The sequence below is a fragment of the Protopterus annectens genome, chromosome 14.part0 (genome assembly GCF_019279795.1).
Source record: "Protopterus annectens isolate FY-2018-M chromosome 14.part0, PAN1.0, whole genome shotgun sequence".
In the NCBI taxonomy this organism is placed as follows: domain Eukaryota; kingdom Metazoa; phylum Chordata; order Ceratodontiformes; family Protopteridae; genus Protopterus; species Protopterus annectens.
Window position 1 is genome coordinate 824,912,512 of NC_056748.1, and position 15,701 is coordinate 824,928,212.

A 15,701-nucleotide genomic window follows, 5' to 3' on the forward strand; every position below is an offset into this window, starting at 1 on the left:
CAATTTGCTGTTTGAGGTTATCAAATGCTCTCTAGTTTTATTCTAATCATGACCAGGCGACATTTTTGTGTGTCAGCTCTTTTAAAGGCAATGATAAATCACTAAAGTCAGGGATAAATTTGCCCAGATAGTTAACTATACCAAGACAACTCTGTAGAGCTTGGACATTGTCCGGAGCTGGCATCTCAAGAATTGTTGCTTTTTAGAAGAGTCTAGCCGTACGCCTGTACTGGTAAATAAATTACCTACATAAGTAACTTCTGGAAGTCTGAATTTGCGTTTCAGAGGATTGAGCTTTAAATTCACTTCACGCGCTCTGTCCAGATCTTTCCTGAGGTTTCTGTCATGCTCTGCTTCATCATTGCCTCCAACCAGTAAATCATCAACTATTATGCTATAGGTAGCCTGAAAAATGTTTCTCCATTGCATGCTGAAAGAATTCACTGGCAGAATTTATTCTAAAAGGCATCCTGAGGAATCTGTATCTACCAAATGGGGTATTGAATGTAGTCAGTAGTGAAGATTTGCAATCAAGCATTACTTCCCAAAATGAATTCTTTGCATCTAAGACAGAAAAAACAGTGTCATTTGGCATGAGGGTGGCAATCTCCTTGACTGTACGCAAAGGATGAATAGGTCTTTTTAATGCCTTGTTCAAGTCTCTTGGGTCAATACATGTTCTGATTTCATCTGAATTTTTCTTATGAGCAGCTACCATGGAAGACACCCACTCAGTTGGTTCTGTGACTGGACAAATCACACATTGCTGCCACCATTTTCTCTAACTGAACCTTGACTTTGTCCTGCATAGCTATTGGAACTCTCCTTGCTGGTCTGACCACTGGACTGACCTCTGGGTCTACTTTCATGGAGTACACAACTGAAAGTTTGCCTAGCTTGTCATCGAACACATCAGCATACTTTGAGAAAATAGCGTCACTGAAGCTGGAACTGGGACATGTGCTTACATGATGGACTTCTTTGGTAAAAGAAAGCAGTTTTATTCTCAAACTGTCTCTGAGACCTAATAATGACAGCACAGGTCTTCTGACTACATAAAATTGCAAGTGGTAACCGTTCCCAGCCGAATAGCATAAAAACACTACTGAGCCTTTGTTTTGAATCTCTTCACCTCCATAAGCAACAAGCTTCGCACAATTGGACAAATTAAGGTGCTCACCAGCCCTCACTTTATCAAATGTTTCTGCTGATATTACATTACACTTTGAACCAGTTGAGCTCTGTGGGTTTGACATTGATCAATACAGCACAAAATGCTTCATTCTTTGCCAACAAATCTAGTGCATTAACCTTTTCACCAACCACTGAAACACCATCCACATAGAAGTTAGGGTTGCAGCTTTTTACATGATAAACTTGATTTTTTGAGTGACCTTTCTCAGTAACTGAATGAGGCTTTCTTGATTTACAAAACTTTTGAAAGTGATTAAATTTTTTACACTTGTGGCATTGCTGACCAAATGCTAAGCACTGCTATCTTTTAGACTCATGACTGGCTTCACGATTATGACAGTTAACAATATGACTTGACTTGGGTTTTGCTGACTCACCCTTATACTGCACTGAGCATGCCCTTTTTACTGAACTAGTCTTGGAATTTGCTAGAAAGCTACGGCTCCTTCCGGACGACCCACAGAGGTTGCAGCTTCCATGTGCCTATGCCTGTTTCTGCTTGCCACGTGCTGCACACTGTCTATGTTTGCTCAAGAGACTCTTGAAACCATGCTTTTATCACTTGCAGGAATACTTGTGTGCCTTTCTATGAGCTCATGGATTTGGCAAATCTCTATGGCTTTGCTGAATGTTAAATTACTGTCATGAAGCAAAATCTTTCTCATTGCAGCACTATTAAAACCATACACAAGCCTGTCCTTTATTAACTCATCTTTCAAGTCACTAGATCTGCACATTTTGGCCTTATTTCTCAAGTTAGTGATATAAGCTGCAAAAGTTTCACCTGGCTTTTGGTCTCTTGTATAAAATAACTGCCTCTCTAATTTAACATTTGTCTGGGGGTTGCACATCTCTCTAAATTTATGTTTCAAGCATTCAGGGTATCTCTTGATTCAGCTGGTACCACAATATGGTAGATTCCCCTCTCTCCTGCATATACTGCTGGTGCATACACAAATGAACGCTCTATTTCAATGGCCTCTGACCCAGCTAAGTAAAGCAAAATGAGTACCCTTGTACATGCATCTTTGTCAGAAAAAGCTGCATATATGAAAATATATTCTTGCTCAAATACTCTCCACTTCTCTGCTATATTATGATCAAACACAAGTAGACTAGGTCTGGAAAATGCCTCTGCATATCAACACACACAGTAGTGAAGGTGCTTGAAGTTATGTACAAACATACACACATAAATATATATGCCAGAACATTATGCCAGTACTTGTATTTATGCCCAATAGCACAACAAACTCTTTGAAGCAACTGCACTTTGCCCAAATAAGTCTCTGTAGCACAATAACACTTTGAAATCACTGTACTTTCTGAAGACACTCCTTATCAGTGTAAGAAATAGTTTGAAATTACTGTACTTTGCGAATAAACTGTACACAGCAGAAAAAAGCTCAGAGTAAGAAACAATTTGAGATTAATGCACTTTGCAAATAAACTGTACACAGCACAAAAACCTTTCAAAATGGTTGTACTTTGCGAAATAACTCTGCACAGTGTAAGAAACACTTTGAAATGGTGGCACTCTGCGAATAAATGCGCACAGCACAAGAAACTTTTCGAAATGGCTGTACATTGACTACACTTTGCAATATAACTGTACTTTGCACCCAGCAAACTTTTTGAAATAATTGCATTGTAATAAAGCACACTCTGAGATATTTAGAACAACTCTAGTTATACTTTGAATGGCTTCGGTCAATGAAAAATACAAGTTTTTGCCCAAACATGGTCCTTTACTAAAAACATGCAGTTGCCTTGCTCTTTAAGCTTATTTTGCCCTTTTATTGTACTCATGCCCTTTTAATCTCTTATCATGCTCATTATACTTTTCTTGTGCCCGTTTTACTTCAAACATACTCGTTATGCAAACCATAGGTAATTCTCAGCTGCATATGAATATTTCTGCTAGTTTTATCAAATATCATAGTTTCTAACATTTTGTTTAATTAATAATGAGTTTTGTGTTTTTGTTTGATTAATAATAAGCTTTGTGCTACTTGTTTCATTAATAATGCATTTTGTGCCTTACAAATGCTTCGTTTCATTTTATTTGAAAAATAAATCATTTGTGGAAGGTTTTTTTATTACCTTAAGTTTATTTCTGGCCTTTTTTTGTTTGTCTGAGCTCCATTTTATTCAACCAGCTTAATCTGCCTTCATCTTCAACTCTGCACCTCATGACTTGAAGTTGCTCTTAATCCCAGTTCTGACACCATGTCACTCGTCCTGTCAGGATAAAACAAACAGTTGTGGGTTCAGTTCAAGCAACGTTATTACACACAAATACATCAGAAATGGGGCTTTGTAACTTAAATAAACTTATAAACAAACTGACTACCATACTCATACATGTTAACACTCTGGCTGTTCTCTCAAAACGACACTGCTGCCTGCACATGCATATTATTTATATGCACGTGCTTACATCTGGAAATGCTTCTTAAAGGTACATACACACGCTGTGTTCTACAAATATTAACCTTTCATCTCTTGGTTTGAATTCGCCTCTCCTAAACCATTCCTGCATTCATTCCTGATCAACATGAGGTTCTTCCAGAAGTTTTCTATACTTGCAACTATATTTATGCATTTTCCACATTTATTGCCTTCTCATCTGGTCCTTCACTTTATATTTTTTCTTTTGTTTTTTGGTACATTCAGTTGCTGCCTGATTTTTATCTACTTCTAGTTTGATTTCTATTCCTGCTTGATGCTGATATGCTTCTGTTAGATTAAGCAGAGAAGTCAGGTGAAATTCCTTGCACAAGCTTCTATTCCAGAGTTGCACAAAAAAGGGATTCAAAAGAAGTGTGATGGATCACAATTCATAAATCCTTCATCCACATGCCTCTTTCAACAGCCCTCTAGCAGTAGTTGATATCTATCCACCACATATCAGAACACCAAGCTAGCCTGTAACTTCAGTCACTATACTGGAAATATGCATTAACTACCCAACATTCTAACATGGGCCCAGTTTCTTTCATACTTTTTCCATTATCCCTACTACTTATCAAGGTCAGAGTGGCCTGTCTGCAATGGCACATACTTGGCATTAATCAGAGTCCTCTACTTGCATTCAAATCTACCCGCTAATGATTATAATGCACAGCCTCCATTCTCTTAGTATGGTGTTAGTAATCAGAGAGCCCCTCCTACCTCCTCCACCCTCTTGTCAGTGATCATGGTCTTTGGCCATCCTCACAATATCCAGCCTGTATGTTCTTGGTGTTTTTTTACCGTCCCTTTCTCTTGTAACAAGCTCTATGACCTACCAGGCCTCACCTTCTCACCTTTGAGTGGTTAGGACCTACAAGGTCTCTCTTGCTTTCTTAATGAGGATGGCAACTTCCACTTCAGCAACCCCCCCCCATGGTAAATTTGTGTAACTCCCTATCTGTACATACCTCTTAGTAGCAAGCAAATTGTCTGACCCTTCTGCAGTTACCCCTGATGTCAGTAACTCTGACCTCTCTGATGTTCTAGGCCTACATGCAGCAATACTATCCTTCTGCTTATGCACTCTGCTAGAAACCAGGGTTACCCCTCTGGTATGCTAATAGGATACATTACATAGTGACTCTGTTTTGGAATCACGTATCATTTGCACAGCATAGTTTAATTATTTCAACTTACCAGAAAGAGAATCATTTGTTTTGCTCTTCCTACAGTGGTCACTATGCATTAACTCTTGTATCCTGCCCAATTTCCTCTGCCACATTTGCAGCATGGCCAGGCCATGTTCAGCCATGTGGGTAAATTTGATGTTTAAATTATTGACGCAAATGCCACTGCAGTAGGGTTTTGTTTTCAGTGGATCACACTTTTCTTTTCATATTTTCATAACTCATAATGTAGCCATTTCAGAAAGGGTGACTTGTTTTCTGTATTGACATTCTTTCTGAGGAAAGCTTGAAGCAGTTTAAAATAGACAAAATAGTACTTAAGCAACTATTTTATCAGCTTTCCAAATGTTATGTATGCAGATGTCGCAAGGCCATCAGTATGGTGTCAGACAGAGCATTCTTGCCTCACCCACTTTGCCACTGTCCTGGAGTCAAGTTAAGTGCAACTCTTAACATATTTAAACAGCAGTTTTCTTTTTTTAACAAGGGGTGAATAAGAGATGACTGTATACCTCACTCTTTTATAATTTTCCTGTTTCTCTTTATTATCTATCAAAAATAAAACTTTTTGCATTTATTTGTTTACCAGTGCACAAACTTGGTATTCATGGCTGTTAGCAGTTGTGACACTATCCTTCCATTTTATAAACTGCCATGGGACCACCTGTCACTCGTCTACGGCTTGTACACCTCATGGGGAGGTTTTCAGTGGGCAACCTCACTAGATGCTCAAACCACTTCAGCCGGCTCCCCTCACTCCTGAGGAGCAGTGGTTCTACTACATGAACTCTTCAGTCTAAAATGGTGAGTAAACTCAGCAAGCCTACAATGTGCCATCATCATCACGCTGTAAATGCATAATAGTTATCTGCTCAGTGGCAGATCAAGAAGTTGTGTGCAAAGCTGTAGCAGCACATGCAGGAAAACAAAGCAAGAGTTTTTACATCATAGGGTTAGTATTACAAATAAGTGTGACAGTTACTGCAGTTTAGTTATTAATGGCTTGTTGTGCTGTTCCAGCTTCCAACAGTGTATGATCTGATGGCTCTTACAAACAAGTGTACATTGAATACAACATTTGTCAGTGATGGTTTTTAGGCTCACTTTACACTTTTGACCACATGAGCAATAACATGTTGGCTTCTGTAAAAACATTACAGTTAGATTAAGTAAAGAGCTTTACAACACAGCACTAAGAAAATGTCTATTGTCTTGTTATTGGTGGTAACTGCTTAACTGCTAAACTGATTACTGTTCCCTTGTAAGGAACAAGTGATGTAACATTTCAGTTGGCTTCTGAAGTTTTAATTTATGCAAATGGGCAAAAGGAAGCATGTTTACAACATCATGGTTTTGTACTACAAACAACTTAATAAACTGGTTTAGTGCCTTCTGATTTTCTAAGAATTATGTACCAACATGGCTAAATATTTGCTGTTATAACATTAGCTGTAAAATTTGATTGTTTTTACAGATCTTTGTCACTGAGTTACATGCAATACTTACCTGCATGCCACAACTTTGTCTTTTTATTGTTGCTTGTTCTCAGGTCTAGAGATTACAGAACCAATCCGACCTCCTAGACATCCCAATAAAAGAGCAGAAGTTGGAGATTATAACACTAACACAAGAATGTCACAACCATCTATTATAATGAGAAACTGGAAAACAGAAAGCACTTCCAGCACAGCAAGTAAACCAACATATCTTTAATCGTATTTTAATAATTAGTTTATGACAGTGATGGCAAACCTTTTGGGCTCGGCGTGTCAAAAACTTGGAAAATGCCTGTCTTCACTCTGCTGGCATGTCACCCGCACCCCCAACATGAACAAAAGAGAAACAATTCTTTACATATTCATTTATTTAGAAAAATACAGTCCAATCACATATGCTGCTATGTATTATAAAAGTAAAATAAAAATCAGTGACTTACAATAGTGAAAATGATATGTACACTGATAATTGGGCTTAAAATAGTGCACCAAAAAATTGCCCATCTTTTAATAGTAATTTTGAATTGAACTGAAAAAATATGGAATACACTGCATTTGATCTGATTAATATCAATTAATGACTTTTTTGTTGTTGAGTTTTAATAGATAAGTGTAGGGTCACATATTTCTTGTAATTTTGTTCATTCAGTTTCCATGGTAACTCGGGTGTTGGTGAATACTGGTGTGTCATCAGCTTTGATACACGTGTCATAGTTTCGCCATCACTGGTCTATGGAGACTTTGCTTCTTCTTTTTTTTTTTTTTTTACTTTTATGACAGTTCTACACCTTTCCAGCTATAGATGCTTGGTTTAACACAAAAATGACTTTTCTAAATTATTAAATTGGAAGGCACTGTAAGTGAGAAAGAACAGGGGTTAATGAAGATAAGAAGATAATCACCTTCATAAACTCTCCTGTTTGGTATCTACTTCTCTGAAGTACAGCTAACATAGAAGGTCTTTGGCTAACAAAGTTCGCAGATGATTGCAAACTAGGAGCCATAATCCAAACCCCCAACAATGTGGACATCCTACAAAAGGGCCTCACTGAGACAGATGCTTGTTGTAAAAACCATGGCCTCAAGCTCAATGCCAAAAAGTGCATTGTCATCCCTTTTGGTAAAAACTCTGTACCCATGAACTATCACATAGGCGGTAGTCTACTTAACACCGAAAGTGTGATAAGAGACCTTGGGACACAGATGGACAGTAGTCTCTCCTTTGATAATCACATTGCCACAGTAGTCAGGAAATCCTTCTACATGGCACACCTCATCACAAAAGGTTTCTCATCCAGGAAAAAAAGAGGTCATTGTTCCCCTCTACTCATCACTCATTAGACCCATTATAGAGTACAACGCCCCTTTTGGTATGTTCCTCACAAGACATCTACAACAACTGGAAAGGCCGCATAAATACCTCACAAAGAGGATTACTGGCCTCAAACAGATGCCCTATGCAGACCATCTCAAAAAACTCCAGCTTTACTCTGTCACATATCGTCTACTCAGAGGCGATCTTTGCCTTACATACAAAGCTATGTCAAACCCAGAGCTGTTGGACATGCTCCACTTAAAGAAATCCCAATCCCTCTGAGCTACATGCTCTAGGGACCTAAACCTTGTCACCACAATAAACAGAACATGCTGGAGGAATATATTCCTGTCCCAGACACTTCCCATACTCTGGAACAAACTACCTATCTATATCAAACAAAGCTCCTCATTAGCACTCTTCAAGAAAAATCTTGATGATTGGATGGGAGATAGGAAATTCACCCCAGGGATCACTTCTGTGGCTCTGCTTGACAGGGGCACAGGAAAATAATTTTCTTGGGTGGCAAAAGCCAGGGTACCGTTTGGCTAGGCTTATATAGGCCCTAGGGCCAATGGCCTAGTACCTACCTATGAACCTATGGACATATGAACTAGCCTGCTACTGCAAGCCAAAGCTACTAAGACAGCAGCATCCCCTCTTTAAGGCTACCTCAGAAGTGCAGATTTTGTCTTACTTTATACATAATAAACTCAGATATTTTAAAGATTTATTTAGTGTTATTACCTTTAAGTAAGAATTATTAGATACAGCTGTGTAGATGTCCCAGGAATATTTTCAAGTTAAATTATTTTTTTTTTATTGCTATGCAGTACGTAAAAAAAGCTGTGAGAGTTGAACCTAAGTGTTCTGGGCATAGCTACTCAGTAGCATACTGTAATGATTCATTATTTCCTTAAATGTTTAGCAGTATCACCTTCATGTTTCTGGGACAAACCTACCACACATGCCTTTATCTAAATTAGCAACACCACATTAGTTTACTTCTACTATGAGAGATCAAAACTCAGTCCCTTACATCTCACACCCTTTATCTTAATACCTTGGAAGCTACCTGTTACATGTAATGTAATGGAGAAGCTTGAAATAAGTGTTTTTGCAGGGGTTGGCAAGCCCTCAGTATGTCTCAACTCCAGACCTATAACAACTCCATGGCTGCACAGCACTGGGGAAAGGAGAAAATCTCTAAACCAGCACATAGTGATCTCAGGCAATCACTTTTTCCATTTAAATGTGAGCAAGTGATTTCCAAGATGCTGCAGCTTGGTTACAGACTGGAGAGGACTGTAGCTCTCTGCATACATTGAGCAGACAATCTGGATAATAAATCAATGCATTCTTCTATAATATATGTTATATTTCATATAGAGATTATTGCACAGTGTTTTGCAGGTTAGTCCTCAGAAGGTGTTCTCACTAATGGGATTCATAAAACTCACTTTGCTGTGCTGTTGGGATAAACTGAGCACTGCAGCATGAAAAGACTAATAATAGGTGCTGCAGTGAGGAAGACTGCCCTGCTAAGCTACCTCTACAGCTCCACATTAATATACTGAGCAATGTCTTAACCGCACTGTAATACTGAGCAGGACATCTCTTTTCTTACTCAAGAGAGCAGAACAATGTGAACCAAAGACAGGAGGTATGAGGAAGTATACATGGTACCTTAGTAGTGAATAGTAATGTGAAACAACCTGAGATAGGAACTGTTATCTGCAGATCGGCTGAAAGCACAACAGAAAAAGTTCACTCAAATTATATTGTTTAAATTGGTGGATAGAAAAACAAGGCACTGTTATCATCAACAAAATGGGTGTGATATTGTGTGTGTGTGTGTGTGTGTGTGTGTGTGTGTGTGTGTGTGTGTGTGTGTGTGTGTGTGTGTGTGTGTGTGTAGGATAGTCAAAAAGGAGGATGACGGCAAGCACAGGAAAATACAAAGAAAATATCTCCATATTGAAATAATAGGACTGCCGAAGCTGAATCCTGACACACTGAAAAAAAATCAAAAATACAGAAGAAAAACAAATATTAAACACCACTCTTCTTTTAAATTAGTTTTTTGCAGGGTTGGGCAAATGCCCCATATCCACCAAACATATGAGATTCCTATACCTCAGAGAAAAGGAAATATTCCAAGAAATGGCAATCTCAGAGTTAGTATATATAAGTCCACATTTTTAGCCATTCCTTTTCCATATTAAGGAAGCCGAAACACGAACTAACCAAATAAAGCAAAAAAGCAAGCAGTCCCCATGACCTGAATAATCACTCTATTAAACAGTTAAGATAAGCACTTTCGTCCGGTACTACCAGTCTTCATCAGACATTAAAATGTGGGTCATATGACCCTTCATATAAAAAGACACCATGCAACATACATCTGATTTAAAGATACAACGTTACCATTGCTATTACAAATAACATTTTACTTCTTGCCAATTCCTTATAACTATTTATAATACTTCATAAAGACATAAAAATGAGAATTAAAATAAATATATGTTAAATTACAGTCTGTACTGACCTTTTAAGAACTATAAAAAATATTTAAAAAATTATTTAACAACTGCGCTCCACTCAGACTCCTCAATATTGGTTCTTTACATAACATCACCTGTCAATGGCTTTTAGTTTTAAAATGCTAGAAATGGAAACAATATCATTAAGTCCAGGAAGAACTGAAGCGTTTAGATAAATTTGCCACCAAAGTTCACTCTGCTCTAACAGTATATTCCAAGGACCTCTTCTAGGATTCATTTTAACCTGTTATAAGGCAACAAACCCAAATTCATGGCTACTAAATTCATAAATGTGCTTAAAAAGGGCATTGGTGGGCTTTGCCCTTTTGATCTCATACACATACTCATAAATACTTTGCTTAAGTTTACTCTCCATTCTTGGTCCTTTTTATGTCTTTACGAAGTACTGTAAGTAGTTTTAAGGAATTGGCAAGCAGTAAAATGTTATTTGTAATGGCAACAATAACATTGTACCTTTAAATCAGATGTATGTCACATGGTGCCTTTTCATATAAAGGGTCATATGACCCACATATTAATGTCTGATGAAGGCTGGTAATACAGGACAAAAGCTCTAATCTTAATTGTTTAATAAAGTGATTATTCAGGTCTCTGGGACTGCTTGCTTTTTTGTTTTATTATATTAAGGGAGCCCCAACATTTCAGTTGTTTTCCAAAGAGAAAATGTAGGAGAGTGCAAGACAGACTGGTGGGAACACATCATTTTCATTTGGGATACATATTTCATATAAAGAGGAAGGTGGGAGGAGTAGGGGCGGCCATGGTGGTGCAGCGGTCAGCGTTGCCAACCCACAGCAAGAGGCTCTCTGGTTCGATCCTCAGGTGGGGTGCCTTCTGTGCGGAGTCTGTATGTCCTCCCTGTGGTTGCATGGGTTTCCTCCGGGTGCTCCGGTTTCCTCCCATATCCCAAAGACATGCTGTAGGTGGATTGGACACTCTAAATTGGCCCTAGGTGTGAGTGTGTGCGTGTGTATGTGTGTGCCTTCTGTGGAAGGTTGGGCGTCAGCCTGACAGCTTGACACCATAAAACTCCACTGCCAATCATGAGCGGACAGGTGATCCGCTGTGGCGACCCCTAACCTTGAAAAACCTAAATAAGAAAGAAGGAATATGGGAGGAGTATAGGATACAAGGGAAGGAAATGGTATGGAGGGACTGTATGAGAGAGATTGTGGGATAAAGAGACCAACTTGAAGCAGAACAGAAGGGTGCATGTCAGATCGCCAGCGGTGGTTTTGATGAATACAAAAAAATGGGAAGCAGTTCACTGAAACTACTTTCACGGATGGTGAAGATAGTGTTTTTCTCCAATGCTGTGTGACCTCATTGCTGACATGTATAACTCTGGAGATGGGGGGGATGGTCCATCCCCTACAAAAAAAAATTCTTTTAATGTTCACTGAAGGTGGTTTCAGTGAATTTCTTTTGAATTTTTTGCATTTGCTGAAACTACCTTCAGTGACTCGACATATATCCAAACAGTCAAATGTGGTGATTATGCTCACGTAAGGCTAGGATGACAAGTGATGGACACATACATATAGAGGGTGGGAAATGGCAATGGGAAGGGTTAGACTATGCAGAAGGTATGGGACATGATGTACTAAGAAAGTGGTGACAGCATGCAGGCGACAGGATGGGGTGCTGGCTGCAGGGAGGAGGTTAATATTCCACCCCAGATAGCCATATCCACTGAATCATTTCAGGATGATGGTTCCACATAGCCAGTGATGTTTCCTCCATCCCTGCCTCCATTGCCTACTTCAGCTGTGGCTGGAACACCACAGGCAGTGGAGCAGGACTGAATGTTTAAGGGGTGGCCTTCCCTCCTCTTTAGCATGGCAGACCCATGCCCTGCCACTGGAACCAGCCTGGTCTGCAACAGTAATAGGCGATAACTGAGGTGCCTGGGCTCCACCCAAGATTGTGCTAAACAGTCAAGAGGAGAAGGTTAACACCCACACTACACCTCAAGCAACACATAGCCCTTCTAAACCCGCACCACCAACACCCACATATAGCAACACTAAATCCACATATGCAGAGGCCCTTAACTGTAACCTGCCAAGCAACAAAGACCTCTGAAGCTGAAATGCAAACAAACACCAGTCACAATCAATGTGTCACATAGTTCACAACACCAGTGTGCCACCCAGCAACAGCCCCTAAGGCAAGACAATGTACCTAACACTTTAGTCATAGGTGACTCTATAGTCCGGCACACTGATGTCCCTCTCACCAGGTTGAATAAGGAGAAAATTACAGTCAGCTGCCTGTCGGGTGCCAGGATCCACCACATAACGCATGCACTCAAGTCACTCCACAACAAGTACAAATATGACTCTGTCATTGTCCATGTTGGAGTGAATGACTTGAGACGTACCTCCCTGGACTACATGAAAAGAGACATGGAAGAGCTCTCGGATCATGTGGCCCAGGCAGGTGTGACCCTAGCCCTGAGTAGCATCCTGCCTTTGCCCAGAATTATATCACAATATAAGGATAAAATGATTGACTTCAACAATTGGCTAAGCTTATGGTGTCATTCAAAGGGGATCCAGTATCTGTCTGCCTGGGATGACATGATTGACAGACCACGATGCTTTGCCAGGGATGGTCTGCACCTGTCGCCCCTGGGATTCAGGTTACTGGCTAAGGCTCTTGCCACCCCTATAGTGCCTTTTTTAGGCAAACTTCAAAGGACAAAACCACCACTGTAACAGGTACAAGCATGCAAAATCTGAAGGTAATGCTACTCAATGCTAGAAGTCTAAACCTCAAAATGCACTCTCGAGGCACTCCTAAAAATGGAGAACATCGATATCTGTGCAGTAACTGAGACCTGGTTCAAGGCTCCAGAGAGCACCCCTGCAATACCAGGCTACAACTCTTACCACACTTTTCGGCCACCAAACCAGGACTGAAACACTAAAGGTGGAGGAGTGTCAATATTCACCAAGGATATTCACACCACCCGGCTAGTTGGCCAACACAATGTGTCTGAAATTCTCCAAGTGAAACTAACACTAGGTAAGACTGCAATCCAAATTGTAGCTTGCTACAGATCCCCCACCATACCCCAAGATTCTCACTACACCTTTCTAAACATACTGGAAAATATTAAGATAGAACCAAACACCCTAATACTGGGTGATTTTAACTACTGTGCCATTAACTGGGAAAACTACTCATGTCCCAACACCTTTGCGCAACGGTTCTTGGAATTCATAAATTCCAACGCCCTGGATCAAGTAATCCATAGTCCCACCAGAGGCTCCAATATCCTAGACCTGGTCATTACCAATATGGGAAATCAATGCTCCATACCTATGGTCACTCCCTCGTTAGTCAAGTCTGACCATAAGCTAATCACCCTTAACATCCACATCCCACCCCCACCCCCCAGTAAAGAAACCACCATAAAAAACTTCTCCAAAGCCAACTTCATGCTACTCAAGTCAGAAGTGACAAACTTCATGACACCCATGCAGACGGGAACTGAAAGTTCAACTGCTGAATCCTACACTAAGGCACTGTATGAGCACATCCACTCATGCATGAATCGTGCCATCCCAAATAGAATCAAAATGCTCTCATCCAAAAAAGAAGCCAATCTGGTGGTCCCCTGCCATAAACAAACTTTACAATAAAAGGAAGAAGCTTTTGCAGAAAAGAGGAAAATCCCAGGATGCAAAAAACTCCTTACTAGCCTCAGTAAGAAACTGAGATGCCTCATAAAATCCTCCAAAGCTAGTTACGAAAATAAAATTGCCAAATATTCCAAAGACAACCACAAAGCATTCTATAACTATGTCAAGAATCTAAATGGCAATGCTCAGATCTGCTCTGAGCTAAAACAGAATGGCATTAAATATACTGATCCGAAGGATATTGCCAATATCCTGGCAGATCGATTCAGTGCCAACTTCACCCCCTCTCACCCCCTAAATGGCCCATCTCAATACCGGAAGATTGCCAAATTCCAGTAATAACGGCCACACAGGTACAAAACGCACTCTCTAAAGCCAAGAATACAGCATCCATGGGACCAGATGACATCCCGGGCTGTGTACTACATGAACTACAATATGAACTGGCACCTCAACTAAGTGTCATGTTTAATCATAGCCTCACCTCAGGTTTCGTGCCCACTGAGTGGTGCAGAGCTACTGTTATCCCAATCCACAAGGGATGATCCACCTTGGATCCCGGAAACTACCGTCCCATCAGTCTGACAAGCTTTATCTGCAAGGCCATGGAGCGTATTATCATGGAACTTATAAACAAAGACATTGGCAACCTTCAAACACTGGACCCCACCCAGTTTGGGTTTGTGAAGGGCCGATCTTGTCTCCTGAACCTGATTGACTTCTTTGAATCAGTCTCCAGAGCCATGGACAAGGGTAAGATGGTCCACACAGCCTATCTAGACCTTGCCAAGGCCTTTGACACCATCACCCACTCTGGAATCATAGATAAACTTACTAAGTTGGGCATTAATCCCTATGTCACCCAATGGGTTGCTAAATGGCTTACTGATAGAACCCACACTGTAAAAGTAGCCGACTCCAAATCCAGCTCCAGACAAGTGACAAGTGGAGTACCTCAGGGTTCAGTCCTGGGGCCGCTCTTGTTTGGCATCTACTTCTCTGAAGTACAGGTCAACACTAAGGGACTCTGGCTAACAAAGTTTGCAGATGACTGCAAACTGGGAGCCATTATTGTATCCCCAAATGATGTGGATACTCTACAAAAGGGCCTTACAGAAACAGATGCTTGGTGCCAGAGCCATGGGCTCAAGCTCAATGCCAAGAAATGTATTGTTATCCCCTTTGGGAAAAACATGTATCCATGAATTACCATATAGGTGGCAGTACACTAAACACAGAAAGTGTGATAAGAGACTTAGGGACACAGGTGGACAGTGGTCTCATCTTCGATAACCACATCGCCACAACAGTCAGGAAATCCTTCTATGTGGCACACCTCATCACAAAGGGCTTTTCATCCAGAAAAAAGGAGGTCATTGTCCCACTGTACTCATCCCTCATTAGACCCATTATAGAATACAACGCACCATTTGGTATGTACCTCTCAAGACATCTGCAACAACTGGAAAGGCCTCAGAAATACCTCACTAAAAGAATCACAGGCCTAAAGCAGATGCCCTACACTGACCGCCTTAAAAACTCCAGCTATACTCTGTCGCATATCGTCTACTCAGAGGCGATCTCTGCTTAACATACAAGGCCATGTCAAACCCAGAGCTGTTGGACATGCTACACTTAAAGAAATCCCAATCCCTCAGAGCTACACGCTCCAGGGATCTAAACCTTGTCATCACAATAAACAAAACATGCTGGAGGGATAGGTTCCTGACCCAGAGACTCCCCAGACTCTGGAATAGATTGACCATACATGTCAAGCAGAGTGCCTCTTTGGACCTCTTCAAGAGGAACCTTGACGATTGGATGGGATAAAGGAAATTCAC

General features: G+C 40.4%; 1 protein-coding gene across 1 annotated transcript in view; it reads left to right on the top strand.

Annotated features, from left to right (window-relative positions):
* Positions 1–15,701, top strand: part of PIK3AP1 (phosphoinositide-3-kinase adaptor protein 1) — a 1,872,143-nt gene that overhangs the window by 1,598,036 nt on the left and 258,406 nt on the right. Inside the window, exon 14 of the mRNA XM_044056574.1 lies at positions 6,385–6,528. Within this exon, the coding sequence (XP_043912509.1) occupies positions 6,385–6,528 (144 nt within the window). The remainder of the gene's footprint in view (positions 1–6,384; positions 6,529–15,701) is intronic.